The sequence below is a fragment of the Schistosoma mansoni genome (genome assembly GCF_000237925.1).
Source record: "Schistosoma mansoni, WGS project CABG00000000 data, supercontig 0113, strain Puerto Rico, whole genome shotgun sequence".
Taxonomy (NCBI): domain Eukaryota; kingdom Metazoa; phylum Platyhelminthes; class Trematoda; order Strigeidida; family Schistosomatidae; genus Schistosoma; species Schistosoma mansoni.
The window spans coordinates 203,380-223,083 of NW_017386033.1; the positions used below are offsets into that span (position 1 = coordinate 203,380).

Consider the following 19,704-nt stretch of genomic DNA (forward strand, 5'->3'; position numbering starts at 1 on the left):
TGATGTTTTAGGACTGCAACTGGTCAGTCTCTAATTGGCATATGTGCATACTGTGTGTATTGCCTCAATATAGTCTTAATCACAAGCATGGTAAGCAGAGATCCCTTATGGCTAGCAGTGGAATCCAGGACGCGCGTTTCGTCCTATTTGGGACTCATCAGCTGGATGTACCTGCATCTCAGGACTCAGTGACCGAGTGGACGCGCCTTTCGTCCTGGATCCCACTGCTAGCCACTATCCATCTCTGCTTTCCCTTACCCCTAAATATAAGTTTTCAATGGTAACTATTAAAAAGTGATGTATAATAAACATGGGTAGCTATCTAAATGGTGCATAGTATTTTATGTGAAACCGATTTTTTAATGAATATAGTCTAAGAATTAGTCAGTTAAATGGATTATGTTTGATAGCTGAAAATTAAATGCAATAATTGTATAATTCAAAATATATATTCTTGATCGTGTAAAGACATATGATATGAATTGTTTTAAATATCAGAATTAAGAAAGAAATGGATAATTAAGATTTCAATGTTCAAGCGCCAACTTCATGTAACCTATAATTATTATTGCCAGATATCAAAAGTAACTTATTATATAGGATGGATTGTTTGAATCATATTGTCTAAGAAGGTATTCTACGTAGATTACATGTCGGACTGTTCAATATATGTATGTGATAGATAGATAGATGACATAAAAACAATTAGATAGATAGAGATGAATTAGACAAATTAAAAGTGAAGAATTTAACCGTATGGTAAAGTAAAATTTCTTGTGAATGCATTTAGTGAGTGATTTAGATGAATATTATGCTTTAATGTATAGCGTCTTAAATATAATTTACTGTTAATAGCCGTATGATAATAACCGCTCAACAGATAAAAATTAAGCATTATAGCTTTAGTTTGTTATGATTATAAATAATGAATTGTATCCGAATCATGTTTGAAAGTTTTAATAAACAAAACTGTTAACAAGAGCTTATATGGAATAGTTGTTTACGCAATCCAGTATAAACAATCTAATACATAGCATGATATGTACTGACCTAGATATTTCTATGTTTATGATGATTTGGCGATATTAAACATATGAGATATACATACTTTTTAGCAAGACAATATAAAATCAGATGATTAGTTTATTCATTTAAAGCCAGTGGGCTAGGCAAGAAATAAGTATTTTTTATGATCATTCAGTGTTTTTAATCGTTAAAGTCATATACAATAATTCAGAAGGGGACGAAACGGCCGTCCAGGTTTTCCATGGTGGTTTAGCTTCAATTACCCCATGATTTCAACTATGAATATACAATAATGTTGAAATATTTGACTCTTTATCAAACGAAGAAAATGTAAATCAAAAGTTCGTATTTTTTTGTACTTTATAGTTTTCAAACATGGTCATTAAATATGAAAACAACAAGAAAGATGTAGATATTCTAGAATAAAGTCTTTTTTCAATCCTTATTCATACGATCTCAAACTGATGAACGAGTAATTCTCGATGTAATATGTAGAGTTTTAATCAAAGTTGTTAAGTAAGTTAATGGTATTTTGATTTACAACATACAAAGTATAATGTTTTTGGTATTTATTTTAGATACACTAAAATGACACTTATTACATACTAGAGTTCAATAATTTCAAAGACAAATCAAAGGTGATCCAACTAAAAAAATAACAGTTGACATGAATTGAGTAGCAACATTTAGGTTAGATAGTTCAAATTTTCGGGGTTATGAAAATAATCTGCTGGAATTCTTTAAAAGCAGTTATTATGAAACACGTAGATCCACTTTATGTTTCGAGATTTTACGACTTTTCGTCTAGTTAATTTCTCTCAACTTTTGTGATTTTGTTCATTTTCAAAGTCTTTCTATTTTTACGCTCATTGTATTACCATGCCTTTGCGACATAAGACCATCTCTGTTATACGGATTTGTACTTTTCCATTGTTGATGTGCACTTCTGAAATTAATTAGTCTCTGTTAACAATTGTAGGCCTTAACATGAACAACGGGAATAATATAAGCCCATAAAAATTAATTTTAGACCTGTTGAACAGGTTAAAGATTAATTAAATTCAGTGGATCAATGGATAACACTTTAGAGTTTGAGGCGAAAGTTTATTGCATAATACCTATCAATCATTATACTTTGGTTTTAATTAAACGGAATTAGGCTGATTGTTTCATACAAATTATTCCTTTTGTTACTGGATAAATATATGATGTAATTTGGTATGTTATATAAGTGATTTTATGAAGAAATTGAGAATAATTTGGATGAAAACATAACATCACTTATTAGATCACTGAAAACGGTACAATTATGGAATACTGGTTGATAATATTTTCCGCCTCCTCAATTGTTCACATTCATGATCCAATAAACAATCGGCTTAGAACCATCCCACTTTATAAGGAGCACATATAAATCAAATAATGAGTTAGATTTCATTAGTTATTGACTTTTACTTTATTAATTTTACAACACAGGACAATCATCACTAAATGCCAATAATATGTTTCCATTATCGTCTAGAAGTAGGTGACTTAAGAGGTCACTTTTTTCCTGTAACTTTTAGGGGTTCTTTTAAAAGCGTTTAGTATTAGTTCTAAAGTTATAATATCTTGTTGCTCAGAAAAATCCCATATTAAAACTCTACCACTAACTTTAATATATATATATCCTTAAAGTATTTTAAAAAAGACTCGTGAAAATTATTTCCAGCTGTTCTCAATTCTTTAAATTTTGAATATTTGAACGGTGCAGGTGTCTAAATTTAACGAGTCATTGTGAAATAATGATGAACAATTTGAGCTAAAAAATTATCTAGAATGTTCATGCTACTTTTATTTGAATTAGCTAAGGTTCTAGGTCAATCGGAACGATAGCTGGTCTATCATACTTGCCGGTAATATGTTATGTTAGTCTTACTATTCCGACGTATGTGATAATAACAACTACGGCTGACATACTTTTCCGCTATGTTCTAAATTGAATCCAGCTGACTGAATAATATTAATAGCAGTGATAAAACAGTCGAAAGTAGTAATAAATCCAAAAGAGCTCACCAAGATAGCATAGTTGTATGTTTTTCCTGTGTTCTTTTACGATCTACTCAATGAACTAATCACTTTGTGTATAATTTCTGTCGCTTTGTGCAGTTCGTCTTCTTTAATAACTAAGGGTGGTGCTAATCGAATGATTGTATCATGTGTTGGCTTAGCTAATAAACCATGATCGCGTAATTTTAAACAAACATCCCACGCATTAAATCCTGGATATAGAAAAAAAGCACAATGTAGAATTAAATATGAAATAAATTGTTGAATTATTCTGCTTAATGTGTTGCCAAAGATACTTCTGCTAATTCTGAAAAAGAATATCCTGAGTAAAGTGTATTACTTTGATAAACAGTACCAAGGTTTCATCTGTAAACCCATCAGGGAGGAGAGGAGTGGAGCTGGTATTGTTAATTGCCATAGTACTAATATCCTGCTTAAATGATTACGAAGAACATAGCAGTTTCAATATCTCATAAAGATACTATAGAAATAATATATTAGAGACACTGGAAGCTACTTCACTGAATATTTAAGACGACAGAGCGTTACACCTTGACTGTGTGATTATTTACATCTTGATTCGATTGCCAGAACACTAAACACAGAAATTGATTTACTTTCAGCCAATCGAAGAGAAATATTGGTTAGGAGCTTTACTGGATAGATTAAGGAAGACTAATTTAATCAAACAGAAACTATGCAACAAATATGCTTACAATCCCACTTATAGTATGATAAACTAGGGCAAAACATACCCCGAATATATCCTGGTTTTCAGAGATATTATGAAAACGTTCTTCAAAGTGGGTACATTTTCACAAATGATCTTCATTATTAACATTTTTGACTTCTCACCCGTAGAAAAGAATATCCTAAGAATCCATTTTCCTTAATGTTTCTGCTACTGTTAATATTGTTCGAAAAAATGTACTCAAGAGAAACGGATTTTGCAAAACTAACTTATATTTATCACCCTCATGTACAGAGAGGAACCATACTAGAACATTGAAAAAGAGTATCCGCCTAGAACAAATTTGCTCACTCCGAAACTATAAGCTAACAAGTTTACATACTACGGTAGAGATAGAGTGATCATTTTGTTCGCTTCTAGGTTACATTAAACATTACTTCAAGATTATGAAACCAAAGGGAATTTTTTCAGCTTTATCTTATTTACAAGTCCGATGTCTTAAAAATTACACTTAAGTGGCACAAGTATCATTTCTACTATTTACTATGTTTAAACCGTATGAGCAACAAATTCACTTCTGGGTTCAGTTATATCTGCATATCTATAGATTTAACTCTTGTAGAAACAAATATATAGGTTGAACGACGCGACATCGCTACCGTCACTTCCTCAAGCAGTGTTCTTTGTGATGGAATAAAAATGCTAATTAAATCTCACAGAAGTTTAATATTATAGCAGTTGGAGAACACAAAGCATAATGTCAACAAAATGTCACCAGTTACAGTTCTATAAAAAAAATCAGTGAAGCTTTCAAGCTACCTACATTGACGTTTATCTAGTATTGCACAGGTGAATGTTCCACTGAAACTCATACAGGCGAAAGTTCTTTTCTGTGTTCTTTTTCCGTTGCATGCCCTACGTCCACCACTGGAATACAATCCACTGCTTCCAGGTTTTCCCTGGTGGTCTAGCTTCAATTGGCTCACGCTTTCAACTATGAAAATACTAAATCTCCACAAAACCCCTTCTGATAATAATACAATAATCACTAATCTGTGTCCCGGTCATTTTTATGTACATGTACTTTTATCATATGTATTCATTGTTATTATTATTATTAGGTTCAATTTAGATTCCAAATGATATTTTTACATTTATTCACATTGTTTAATAACGGTTCGCTTATTTTTGTTATCAATACAACATGATACTTCCTTCACTTCCATACACAGATACAATTAGAATTCCTGACAAAATATTAAGAATATATAAACAACAAATAACTTTGTTCATCTACACTCTAGTTCTATTAATCTTAACAATTCAAATGATATAAACATAAATATTTATAATTACTATTTACCTTGACGAATTACAATCGCGTTTAAAAGACCTTTACCACGATATAATTCAACGACAGATTTTGGAAGTCTACTCAGTTCATGACGAAAGATTTCACCTAGTTTCTGTGCATGTTCTGCTAAATGTTCCTCTTCCAAAACCTTATTTTTGAAAAAAAATAAAATAAAACATTACCGAAGAGTAAAAAATAAATGAAAGGATACTTTTTAAATCTCAGAATAAAAGTTTCGGTTCGTGATGAATATTATCATATACTTTTAATGAAATTTATCCAAAACTGTTTAAATGAATAGTAAATGCGCATTCACTAGTATTTTTCATTTAGATAGATTTACTCAAATTCTAACATGGAAATATGTTTTAAAGAAGGTGACCAATTGAATGAGTTGAAAAATTTACATAACATCACAATTTTACAAATGAATCAAAATCTATCTCATAGAAACCTTAAACAATGAAGGCTAGAAGTCAAGCAAACTTTGCTTACAACATTCTGTTGAAGCTAACAATTTCAAATTTTTGTTAGACTGAGTTTACTGAACTTTTAAACTGTTTCAGCTATCTTAAGCTGGTAGGCGAAATGTGAAAAATTATTGGTGACTCGGTAAATACTGAGGCTAGAAGTTATTAACAATATGCTGATACATTTCTGTAATGACTGAGAGTATAATCTGACACGTATGTTTGGCTCATTTTAAGGCTCGTCAGCTGAGTATGCCACTATCCTAACAATGATAAGCACACTATCGGCCATAATTATTCAGTGACTTAGTGAATAAAGTCTTGGGTTTTGAGGCTATATGTCGTGAGTCATAGCTTCAGCGTGTTCCGAATTAAAATGTTAATTACTATCCAAAACTGTAGCCAACTCGGGACTACAGGCTACATCAAAAACGTTTTTCAAAGAACTCAACATAATGAAGTAGACTGATTGAATACATTCCTTATTATTGAAAGTTTTAAGACAACAGAACGTTACGAACTGTAACGATAGTAGTTAGGAAAGACTTACTTTTAAAGCAGCCATGGCAACTTTACAAGCTAATGGATTACCACCATAAGTTGATCCATGTTCACCGGGTTGAATAGTCAACATAACTGAATCATCAGCTAAAACAGCGGATACCTGAATTAAAATGGATAGGTAGATAGATAAATAAATAAATGAAAATACAAGCGAAACTAACTTGGTTCATAAAACGTATAATTGTAATATGGTTGTTGGGAAAACTATTGAGGCCAACTTTATCGATGGTAAGATATTTTGATACATTATTCAGGCTTTTAAATATTACATCTCCATGTTTTCATGTTATAATAAAGCTCGAGTATTTCAGATATATTCGTATAAGTTAGCGAATATAATCTCTTAATTTCGTATAGGTGTTCTAGTTACACGTTTTCATGCACATCAGTGAAACTATTTTCCATACAAATCTAAGAAGAATATGATAAAAAGTATGCCAAGTGCAGCAAAAAGGTTTTGCATACGTAAAGGAATATGTTGATATTTAATAAAAATTGTTTAAATGCTGAGAAATTGCATTCGTTTCACAGTTGCGCTACATTCCATCAACTATAAAACACTGCTTACCAACGTTTTAGGGTAAATTAGTTGATCTTTATTTGTGGATCGAGATAGTATTTCTGATTTTGATTAACTGAATATCTTTCGCAAAAGGTTGGAAGAAAATGATTTCTAAAACAAAAGTTTTTAGGTTGCTCATATAAAACAAATTTTAGTCGGATGGCGTACTGAATACTAAAACAAACCGCCTGATTTATTACTTATGTTTCGAACCAAGCTAATCAGATACAAAGAAATAATTATTGTCAAACAGTTCAACATACCATCACAAAGTCTCCCTCCGGAAACTCATGAAATAGGTTATATTACTGTACACGATAAACATATCAGAAGTAATCACAAAGACCGAAACCAGTATTGATCAGGGATCAACATAATCACTCTATTCAATCATATGCAGACCAAAACACAAAGCGCTAAAAGACTGGTTCAATGTCACCTACAAGATAAACTGCACCAACTGTTAGCAACACTACATTTGGCAAAATAGGTGCTTCACTTATCTAAGCAGATGAAAGCGTGTACTAACGATAAAACAATATGGCATGTTAGTACTAATATCAGTGCAGACGGACCACTAAGAACCCACACACGAAAATTAGTCTTTTCAAAGTTGACAAGTGGACTCATTTTTATACGTGGGAAATCGTGTGATTCATAGATACTCACTTTTAAGATCTATCCAAGTAAGACGAACCGACAATCTGATGCTCCCGGAGTTTTAGTGAATCTTTGACCATTCTTATTTCTTAATAAAGATTACTTTAATAAATTTTAATTATATACAATTGAAATCACTAGTCAATTGAAACCAGACCACAATGGGAAACCTAGAAGCATTTGATGGCCGTCTCATCCTATTGTGGAGCTCGTCAGCTGTGCGCATCCACGATCCCGCACTCGCGAGATTCGAAGCCAGGATCTATCAGTCTCGCGCGTGAGCGCTTAACCACTAGACCCCTGAGCCGGCATCCAACGGTGTTAATGTCTAACTTCAAACAATTCACGAATTTTTAGTTTGAATTAATTCATTCAAATTATTTAGGGACATTTTAATGATGGAGTTATTGAGCATGGAATTAAAATAACTTTATAAATTGTAATAATTTTGTTAGAAAGAATGAAAAATTCATATTTTATACAAACACTATTTTATAATTCATTCAGTATTGTTTGTTTGAATCTTCCCATCGATTTGTTAGGCCTGCAACTGGTCAGTCTCTAATTGGCATATGTGCATACTGTGCGTATTGCCTCAATATAACCTTAATTCACAAGCATGGTAAGCAGAGATGGATAGTGAACATCAACTCTGAGATGCAGGTACATCCAGCTGACGAGTCCCAAATAGGACGAAACGCGCGTCCTGGATTCCACTGCTAGCCACTATCCATCTCTGCTTACTATTTTATAATGTTAACATAAGTAGTCAAAATTGGAGAACATTATTTTTAGCCAACATTATTAATAATTAGTATGTAAACAAACATATTAAATATAAAACTTAAATAGATTTTTTGTTCTGAAGCATGTAAACAAATAAATGAAGTCAAAATATCCGAAAAAATTAATCTATTTTGAATTCATATAACAATTCATTGATATTGTTTATATTTAAATTGATTGAAATGTACTTTGATAAGTTGTTAAGAGTTTAATGACGTAAAAGGTCATTTTCAATATAAAACATATGATCAACTTTAATTGTTGTGAAATTAAAATAACCATTTTGGTCAGAAGAATATATTTTCATAATAAAAGTAAGAATATTGACAACCCACTCGTTAATAGACTTGGATACTATGAAACGTTTGAATAATTTTCTGACATATCTGTGATCATGTAAGTGCACTGATTTAATGGTCCAGGGGGTTAGACAGAAGGCTTTAGAACTAATCCCCTTCAGAGTCGTAGATGGGCAATGCCGAGGAGTCCCATGTTTGGGCAAAACAGTTGTCTAGTCCTTCCTGATTTTTAATGGATATTTAACTAAAATTAGCTCATAATATCAATAACTCAATAATTTCTAGAAATATCTATATTCACTAATTTGAATTTATTAGGTTAATTGAAATAATAGTGTATCTTGTGTTCCCGGTAGTTAAAATGTTAGAAATGCATAAATTTCTTATTCTGTATGTTATTAAGAAGCAAAATCAATATTATGATTTGTATGAGCCTATTAATACTGAGAACTACGTTCATTAATCTTTAAAGTAATTAGTCCCTTTGATAAATTTTGATAGTGTAATAAAAAGACGCAGATTATCAGAACTATGTGATATATTAGCGCAATACACAGTGAGACCGACTGTAGTCTTGGTAGAAAGAAAGCCTGTCTACATCACTTTACCATTTCGAGGTGATTCAAACAACCTTTTATTAAAACAAAGGCTTAAATCAGTCATCAACAAAACGTAATGTGCAGCGAAAGAACGAGGTTTATGCTTCATCCAAAACCTAAAAGACATAAAAATGATTGTGTCACACATACATAGGGAGGAGCAATCGTGATCTGAAAATTAGGGTGTGTGAACATGTACCAAAATGGTTGCAGAAACAAATAGAATCAAATGACCCAATAAGAGTAGAGGATAAACATCCGTCATCATCTATTGCCAAACATATAATGGAAACAGGCCATAAGATTGATTTTAACTCGGCTTTTGTGGTGTTGTATAGGTGTAAAAGGGCGTATACTAAAGTTTATTGAAGCCTCAGACATACGAAAATTCAAACCCCTTTGTGTATTCAAAAAAATTTATTCTCACCTTAAACCTATCCTGGTATCATTAGCTTATTATGCAGTGATTAGGTTTCAAATTGTTTTCACGTTATTATTATTATTATCCTTGTCTACTGAATAGGTCCATTAAAAAGTGAGTGAACAAGCTGCCTATTCTAAAGCCATCACAACATACTTAGAAAACATAAGAAACATTTTCGAACTCCACAGACTTGATCTTTTACTGAAAAATCATTAACTTACGGGGAATAGGGTCCAAAAAATTCTGGGTTTGATTTCCTCAACAGACTAGGATTCTGTAAAAGTATTATACATATATTGATCCAAAGAGAACTATCTATTCACTCAAAGCAATTTTAATAATCTAGTCTCCTTCTCTCTAAATATTTATATACTTCAATAAAAACTGTTCTCTAATAGTAAGAAATTATTATATAGCTAAGATCTAACCCTTTTGTTTATAGTTTTAAACAAACTAAAATCGTGATTAATAAATGGATGGATGATTTACACTGATTGAATGAGTAAAGAGGATAAGCTATACGATACAATTATTGAAGCCGTCTAGTAGTATGGAGTAAAATCTGAAGCAGAGAAACGTTTGTTATACCGCTCAACAGTCTATTATGTTAATATTTTACGAAGTGGCCACCGCTTTATCCTTTATCACAGTCTCTTAAATCTTTATAAAACCTGGTCATTTAGTCAAATATAAAGTAATACCTAGAACCTATGTATGTTGGCTTAAGTAGCTACACCGTGTCAGCACAGAGAGATAAATTTGTCAAGACAAATATCGTAGCAGCAGAAGTATTGACAGTAGCAGTGAGAGTGGATAAGTTTGGACAACATATAATATGATTCGAGAACCAAGAATGAATCTATAGAATTAAAATGAAGCATAAGATAAATTTGAAGCTCAAGATGAAAGGGAAGACAAGGAATAAATTCATCTGCCTCACTGTGGCGAGTTATAAGCCAGGAAATTGAACATCTCCGATGAGTGATTACAATAATTATACAGACCCTAACCCGGTATTCTGAACCTATCTACACAGCTCAGATCAAATTCCATTGAATTCATAGACTGATGTTACATTTTAGTTTTTTCATCCTTAGATATTCGAATAATTACTAATGAACGATAGTTTAAATATCTAAAACCCAACGGACAGCGTAAACATATGACGGCGTTAACTTTAATAACTTACTGGAAGTACTCCTCCGGATAAAGCTTTCCCAAGTAGAACGATATCTGGTCGAACATCTTCATGGTTTACACACAACCGTCTGAATAATAACAAAAGAGTAGGTTAAAAAAACGAGATAAATTATCTGCAAAAATTGTTATGTATAAATTTCTGCCATTGACGTTTGATAAATATTACTTGGGATTATACTAAATGTAATCGAGATTTATTCAGCTATGCAAGTCATGAGTTTTCTTTCATAGGCAAATTTATTGATCTTCAAGTTTTAGGTCTGAAATTGAACTCTAATTCATTGAATTTGATTTTGATAATCAAGTGATAATAGTATTGTTAATTATTTTATCTTGGCTAATAAACTTAAAAATGAGTATAACAATCATACTTTTTTCAAAGGGTCCTTTAAGTTCTTCATAAATGATCTTTAAGTCGATTATTCACCCGAAAATACTCTTATCCAGAGTTAGTTATCTGTAGTAATAAGATGGGGAATGGGTTTATTGATTCGATTCGTATAGACAACAAACTTTAATATATTCTTGTGACCCAAATGCTTTATTGTGAAAGGAATTTGAGTAAAAGATGATGTGTTTTAAATATCTGATAAAAAACATTAAATTCTTGATACTATATTATAATGTATATGAAATACAGCAATCAATCCATTATAACGAATTCTGTACTTTTATGAATACTTGTTTTTTTTTAATCAGTGATTTAGCCGCTATCTTAATTTTTTTTTATTAGGCTCTCATTGTTAGTCATAAGTGCTTCAATAGTTATTCTAATACAGTTAAAAATGGTTTCGAAACATTTTTCCCAATGTACAATTGTTCGTTCTGAAGAAATGGTTCTGTTTTGCTAGGTTTAGTTTATCAATATTTAATCATATTGTCATTCCTTTTTCTCCAGTGTTCAATTTACTACATTATTTTTTCGCTCATTGTTTATTCATTCCTTTCACATTGAAACGAAAAGAGACTGTTTTGAGTAAATGCTATAGTGCACCAGATTTTTAATTCCTTAGTTCATCTATAAGTAATTGAAATAATTTAACTCATTCATTGATCAGCGCACTCAACTTTTATCTTGTGATGTGAAGGCTAAATATACTACCCAGTTGTCTGGAGCGAAGTAAATGGAGTCAGGTTCAAACCTTTGATTTATAAATGGATAACAGAATGCATTGAGAAAGCTAAGCTACCACTTTATTCATAATAATGTCTAAATATCGTTACAGGGAACAGAAAACATCAGTTTGGATTCTAATTTATTTATCTCAAAGATTATATGCATATCGGAACGTGTATCTTTCTATTACTCGTCTTACTTGGGGTATATTCAGATATTTATATAAAATTTAAATGTACATATCGATGTTACTTGATTCAATTCACGAAATTACTCAAATCAAGCGTAAAAATTTATTCTAAGTCTAACTACTTAATATCAGCTACAAATCATTATGACAACATCAGTTTAAAGTAGTTGATAAGAAGTAAAACCAATCATAGTAATAGCTTACTTTCCTGTTCGACCTAAACCAGTTTGTATTTCATCAGCTATAAAAAGTACATTATATTTAGTACACAATTTTCGTACACCCTTTAAGTAACCATCTGAAGGTGTACGAACACCAGCTTCACCTTGAATCGGTTCCACCATAAATGCGCAAGTATTTTGATTTTTTAATTCGGCCTAGAAAAACAAGGAAAACACAAACTATCAAACCAAATAAACAATCACGTTAAAAAGTAGTTCTTATTCAAAAGAATTTACCTTAAGTAAAAGACATCAAAACTACTTTCAGCGAATTTCAAATCGTTGATTTTGCGTACTATCTTATTTAAAATATACATTAAATTTGATGATTAAGTAATTACCACAAAACTTGAGGAGTTTGACACCTGGAAGAGACATGTTTTTACTGCTGAAGAGTCTCATGGTATCACAAAATAACATCAGCTCTCTCTAGTTTTAAGTGTTACATCAACTAAGTTAGTTCCGTAATAATATCACCTAAAAGGAAATGCTTTGTTTTATCTCCATAAGCTTCGTCTAACGCTAATCATACTTTTACGGAAGTATGAAAGCTTCAAGCTAAGCTAATTTCTATTAGATTGTTGCAAATAATTGTTTCTTGGAACAAAAGGTAGAAACAAGGTATTATTGAGTGGTTCAGTGTGTCAGTTGTTAAAATTAACTTCGACATTTTATCTTTTTGAACCTCAAATAAATAACCATTACACTAGACAATCTAGTGACATTCACTTTGATCATGACTTAAAGTTAACACTTAATAAAGCAAGTTGGTGTCAAGCCTGTGTGAGTTCATTGTGGAATTATTTAGTTCATTGAAATTTACATTTTTTTCATACAAATGACTTTTTGAACTAACCAAATTACATATGGTCTTATATTCGTGGTGCGGAAGTGGTTTGATTTAAAATACTTTCAAATTGTATCTGAAAGCAATTTGAAAAGACTTGACATTAGGTTTGTTGTTTGATGTCACACATTTTATACATTGATGATTTCAAAGAAAACTCACGGTTATGACCTTCAAAAGGGTGGTTATCGGTCAAGTTACTTCAGTGTAACATTTTTCGGTTTTGTGCTCTTATAAAACTGACCCTGGTCCTTATTTTTATCAATAACATTTTGTCTTTAAACAAAAAACCTCTTCGTAAACCACACAGATAAATTACTTGTTTGATTTTTTTCTAGTACATTGGCTTGTATAGCTGAGTTTGTCGACTTTCAAATTAACTCACAGTTGAGTTACAGTGATTTCAAACTAACACTATATCTGGTTTACAAAAGAAACAAAACTCTGAACTAAGAAATTTTGTTAAGTAAATGGTTTAGGTAAGAATAAAAATATTGACCAATTTAGATTTTAGGAAGTGTAGTAATTGTAAGTGTAGTAAGAAAATGAATTTGATCTTACTAAAATGTTAAAATTTATACATTAGACAAGATTTTTAAATATTTTTGATTTAAAACAACAAGAGACTGATCAATTGCAGTCCTAAATAACAATGGGAAAATACGAGTAAACAACACCAAGCAAATATAATTTCAACCCATTGCACAAGCAGGTGGCTATCAGGACTCAGTAGCTAAGTGGATAACGCGATGGCGTTTGAAGCAACGGGTACTGGGTTGAAGTCCTAGAGTGAATATCAACTCTGAGATGCAGGTACATCCAGCTGACGAATCCCAAGTAGGACAAAACGCGCGTCCTGGATTCCACTGCTAGCCACTGTCCATCTTTGCTTATGAAGAAATATGGTTTACATTTTTAATGTATTCTAATGACTTTTCAGCCGCTACATGTGATGTTTATCAAGCATTGGATTTACACTTTTTTTACTTATAATCAAGCAGTATATACTTTTATTACTCAGATTTGACTAACTGTCTAACTCTGAAACTAGTGCTGATCATCTGAAGCACCTTTCATCCTCTTGTCACTTTTCCAGACAACCACACAATGTAAGCACATTAAAAAAATATTTATATGGCTAATATAACACTAGAAGCAAATATAAATTTATTTGGGTAGTTTCACATCAGCTACAAATAATCCGAGGCTAATTTTCATTTAAACCCGACATTACCAAGACCATGACATAAATTCAAAGAGAAATACGTGTCGCCAAATATTGTCATACAATTCTAAAATTCATGTGTCACAAATCTCAACCCAGAAGGAAACAGGTGCTCAGTGATGCATTATTTTCGATGATTGTTCAACTGGTGTGATTTTAAACCCCTGGGGTTAATAAAAAGTTTAATAAAGCGAAAGATGATACTGACTACATCATAGAAAGAAACACTTGAAACCAGTCAACAAATTAATTGAAATATGAGTTATCAGCCATCTGGTTACTTGCATTAAAATCGGATACTAGAACAAGTGGGACTGATTAACCACTGGATAGTAATAGAAATATCACTATGTCACTAGATAATATATGTGCATAAATGCAAGGGAAACGGAATCATTCAATACACAAGACCTAAAAACAGAGCCACAAAAAGGTTCTTTATGTATCAAACAATTAAAATCTGGTGTATGTATTCCAAAAAGTAATAAAGTCACGATGAGTTAAAGTCACCCATTCTGACTGCATCATCAATCTAACTAGCAAGCAAACTTACTTCAAGAGCATTCAAGTCATCATAAGGAACAGTGACAAATCCGGGCATGAATGGTCCAAATCCTGAATAGCAAGTAGGATCAGTAGATGAAGAGCATGCAGCTAAAGTACGACCCCAAAAGTTTCCTTCAGCAAATATTACTCTGGCTTGTCCATCCGGAATTTTCTTTACTTTATAGCCCCATTTACGTGCAAGTTTTATTGAAGTTTCACCAGCTTCGACCCCTATATATTTGTAAAACACTTCAATTTTGTGAATACGGAGATTTCAATGTTTAAATAATAAATGTCAGTTGTGTAATTTGACCGCTAGTATAAATTTGAACAAATTATCTTCCAATTTTCCTTCGAATATTTTCGTTAACAATATTTACTTTCCTCTATTAAGAAAGTAAATTATTTTCGGAAAAAAATCACCACGGTAAAACTTAAAATAAACTACTGGGGGACATCCAAAACAGCTGAAAAGTCATTACTATTGTTATTGAGATAACTCATATTTACCACTACTACCTGTGTATTATGTTGTAGTAGTTATATGACTACTCTAAAGCTTGATATCACTTCAAAAAAGTTTTAATCTCATATTTTAATTTTTAAATTTAAATTTTAAACATAATCTATATATTAAGTGCTGTGCTATTATCAATGATCTAAATAATCGTAAAACCGAAATAGTGATCTCTTTGAGTGAATCTTAATAGATATCAGTATCAAAGGAGTAACGAAATAAAATGAAAGGAATAAAATGGTTTGCGTAAGAAGCACCAATAAACATGTCATATTTTGTTTAAATGTCATTGTTCCGTCATGTGCATAACAATGGCAATCTTAACGGTAATAGCATACATGTTGAAAAAATCTGCTCTTACATGTAACTAAAAATGCTCAAAAAAGAAATGTCCTAATTAGGTGAGTTTTGTACCCGCTTCCTCTGTTTTTAGACAAGTGGTTCTAACGTTCTTTTATATAACTGAATAAAACTAGCTTTATTGTTTATAATGTTAAAAATGGTTTAACAATAGCGATTACTTAATAGCTATCGTCAGTTACATGTACAACACATCACTTCTCTCTTCATGACTATCTTCGTAATTTATGTACACCAAAATTAGTTAGTCCGTTATAAGTGACATAGAACCTGAGGAAAAGCTTTTGCTTTGACTTAAGTTATCCTGCAATGTTAGTACGAAGAGATGAAATTAGCAAGACGAATAACAGAAACGTAGTCGAGCTTTCTCACAGCTTCTTACGGAAGCTGACTTACTTTGTAAGTGCGTCTTATTTTGCTAAACGTTGAACAAAGCGGATGGATTTTTTTTACAGGAATTTTGTTAGCCAGAACTTAAAAATATATTTGTTTTCACGATTTAGATGAAGTGTACCTTGTATTGCTATTTCTGATGGTAGGCTTGAGTTTCAGATGCAACACGGAGTGGTTTTTATTCGAAGGTCTGAGAATTATTAAGCAAGATTCAAAAGGAAAAATAGTTAATATCAAGAAGTTGGTAAATTGTATAACCTTTGGTCCTTTTGAATTTTCATCGGTATAATAAATCTTCACTGACACCACAATAGGACGATTAAATCGAAGAGAATAGGTGGCAAACGTTCGTGAAAATAAATAGTGATTTATATGGTGTTTTTTAACGAAACTAGTAAGATCGATGAGGTCATATGATTCAAGCTATGTTCACAACTTTCATTCACAATTAAATTCACCGGAAACATTGTAACTTTTGAAGGATCGTGTATGCAATGATTAAGGACAGAATTTAATTCAATATTGTAAAAATGCACAATGTGTGTCAACAGTTTTTATTGTCCGCATTGATCTCAGGCATATAAACTATAACCTATGATGTTGGTCGTGAAGTCGAAAGTAAAGTGATCAAATGAACTCAGTAAGAAAGTAAGTCAAACCAGGAATCGCTAAAAGCTTGAATAATAATTCACTTTGCCTTAAAAATTTGGTTTGTTAACGTACTCAACTCATAGATCGTTTAAAATTTTATATACCTTTTAAGTCATTTGTATCACTTAATTTCGAATAGAACAGATGGACTTTTCCTAATAACCTGTAAAATCATGTACTTGTGGACCGAAGAATAAATTTCGCGAGTCATTTAAAGTTAATGAAGATCAAAACAGAAAGAATCATTGGTAATCTGTAAAATTTTCCAAACCGATGACCAATGATGATGTATTACGAATGAATTTAGAGCTTCTAATAGTCGTTAGACATTTGTAAATTTAATAATTTTCAGGTAACTGAGTAATGAGCTTGAGAATTTCAAAACATGCATGATTTTTCATTTGTGAAACTCATTTTAATGATCAAATGAGGACAAAAGTATTTCATCAATAATATTGCACGGTATAGTAAGATACGACTAGTAGGTACGTTTACTAATGGGACTGACATTTGCTATTTGCAAACAAGATCACCGAAATGGTCACAGCGTTATCCTTCCCTACATTCGTACTTTGCATGATGTTACCCTAAATACAGCAGTTTGATTGGGATATATTCGAATCTGCAAGAGTTGAATGACCAGAGAAAACATCATCTTAGGATTAGGATCAAACAACTTTAATGAAATGCAGGTGCAGTGTCTTCTCTGAGGACCTAAGTGCAAACTAAAGAGCTATTAGTCACAAAACAGTCTTTTTAAATTTGAAATATTTGAATTAATAGTCAGAATATACATATGATCTCCAAATTAGACAACAAAATGTTAAGTTTTTATTCTGTAGGTTTTTTTCTTTTATAGTGAAAAAAATTGACGGTTTTTTAACCAAAGCTTCAAAAACTACTGGTAGGTATAAACGACTGCCAGTTATTTTCATTAGATTTATTTCATATTCATGAGTTTAAGGCTTGTTCTCTTGGTATAAATAATTATATGAAAAAACTGGTTTGTTTACTTTGAAATCAATTTCAACCTCCAGTCATCACAAATAATATTGCTGCATGAAATGATCTATCCGACCTAAAAAAGTATATGACTGGCTTTTGTACACAATAAATGTAAACATGATGTTACGTGGCTACCACGAAAAGTTATAAAAAACACCATAAGCTCGTATTTTAGTAGATATGCCACGTTTAAAAAATCCGACAATCAAACCAGTATTTTTGACATGTACAAAAACTAATTAATGCTTCCTAATAATGTTTCCTATAGCAAACCCAGTTACTGATCAGACTTTTCATGGCTTATTGATATTTTTAATCCAATACATTGTTGTTTAAATATATTTTATCTGAAAAGAACATTTATCAGTTCCTTATTTTCTAAACCATTGTGTGAAATAAAACTGTTCCGCTAAAGTGAACCATATAGGACATGATATAGCTCAAGAACTCTGTAGATAGAAAATATGGCTTGCTTTTAATTCATAACTAAACGTTGAATAATACAAAACTCATACCTGAATTCATAGGCAAAACCTTATCGTATCCAAACATTTTTGCAGCCATCTCCTTGAATTCTCCTAAACAAACGTTATAAAATGCACGTGAGGTAAGAGTGAGTGTTTCTGATTGAGTTTTGAGAGCCTCAATAATACGTGGATGACAGTGTCCTTGGTTCACAGCACTATAAGCACTCAAGAAATCCATATAACAGTTTCCCTCAACATCCCAAACATAAATTCCTAACGATAAAATGAAAAATGTCGAAATACCTTTGCCTTTGCTCAAAGCTACTGGTAGAGGATGATAATTATGCGCTCCATATTTGTCCTCTCGGGAATAGATAGAATCAGATAACTTTGTTTGTTTACGCAAATTGTCCGACCATCCTGATATGCTCCTATTAATTTGTTATATGGTGAACACGATGCTCAAACACATTAGTTACCTAGTCAGAGTTTTTCGTGAGTACAAACGTAAAGCGAACATCTTGAACAATCTGTGCGGTGATTTTAGTTGTACTCTTGCTTTTCTTTGATAAGACAAAACAAAAATGGAGGCACAAAAACTTAATGAAGCAAATAAGTGATTTTCCGGTGTCCGGTTTGAATGACACGAAATAAATTTTGCGGAAGGAGGTTCATAACGCGCATCGATCAGCAATACGTTTGGAATGAAGGTAACGACGTGTTCCTCGGAGCTTCGTTGCCAATAAAATCACTTAGTCTTCCTCAGTATCGTAGAACTTGGTGCCAAGTCTGAGCATACTGTCGGAAATGTCAGTGCACGGCAGAAAATTAACTTTTTTTGTGATTAAATTTTATGACATGCAGAGATACTACAGCGGCACGAACACAAGATATTATTCGTATTTGTGTAATAAGAGCAGAAAGCCTACGGCATATGTGATTCCTGTTCTAGTATGCCTCTGTGAGTGTCTAGTTTTCTCTTGAATGAGTCAAGCGAATAAGCGAACACCACTGCTCTGAGTAACAAGTCCCACGAATTGATGTCTCGTTGTGAAAACCTGTATGCCAAGAGTATTTTATCAGTTCTTGACTTTTCTACTCCCCTGCTATGTCGTGTAAGATGTCCGGCTCTGGTGAGAGGAAAAAGAGAGGATATATCAAGTGCAAAATCATTTCTTCGTATTTCATACATCAAAATCAGATCACTTCTTAATCTGCGATAGGACAGAGTAAATTGGTCTAGCTTTCCACGCCTCTTTTTGTATGGTAAACCTCGAAGTGCCAAAATTGCTTGGATAACTGACTTTTGTATGTTTTCCAGGATATCTGAGTTACCTTTTAAACGAGAGCTTGTAGCGTGAACACAGTTTTCAAGTTTAGTTCTCACTCACGTCGTGTATACTATGGTGAATATGATGGCATTTTCCCTATGTTGTACTTTTTTAACTTTGTGTCCCCAATGTGAATGTAGACAAACTCTG

General features: G+C 32.1%; 1 protein-coding gene across 1 annotated transcript; it reads right to left on the minus strand.

Annotated features, from left to right (window-relative positions):
- Nucleotides 1–3,113: 3,113 nt before the first annotated feature.
- On the minus strand, nucleotides 3,114–18,757 carry Smp_000660 (ornithine--oxo-acid transaminase). The gene is made up of 9 exons (XM_018790386.1): nucleotides 18,703–18,757; nucleotides 18,527–18,654; nucleotides 18,272–18,496; nucleotides 14,838–15,061; nucleotides 12,196–12,368; nucleotides 10,674–10,752; nucleotides 6,141–6,254; nucleotides 5,130–5,268; nucleotides 3,114–3,287 (listed from the first exon to the last, which is right to left on the minus strand). Exons 1-9 carry the CDS (start codon nucleotides 18,741–18,743, stop codon nucleotides 3,118–3,120), a joined length of 1,293 nt encoding a protein of 430 aa, XP_018646299.1. The 5' UTR covers nucleotides 18,744–18,757; the 3' UTR covers nucleotides 3,114–3,117.
- Nucleotides 18,758–19,704: the final 947 nt, after the last annotated feature.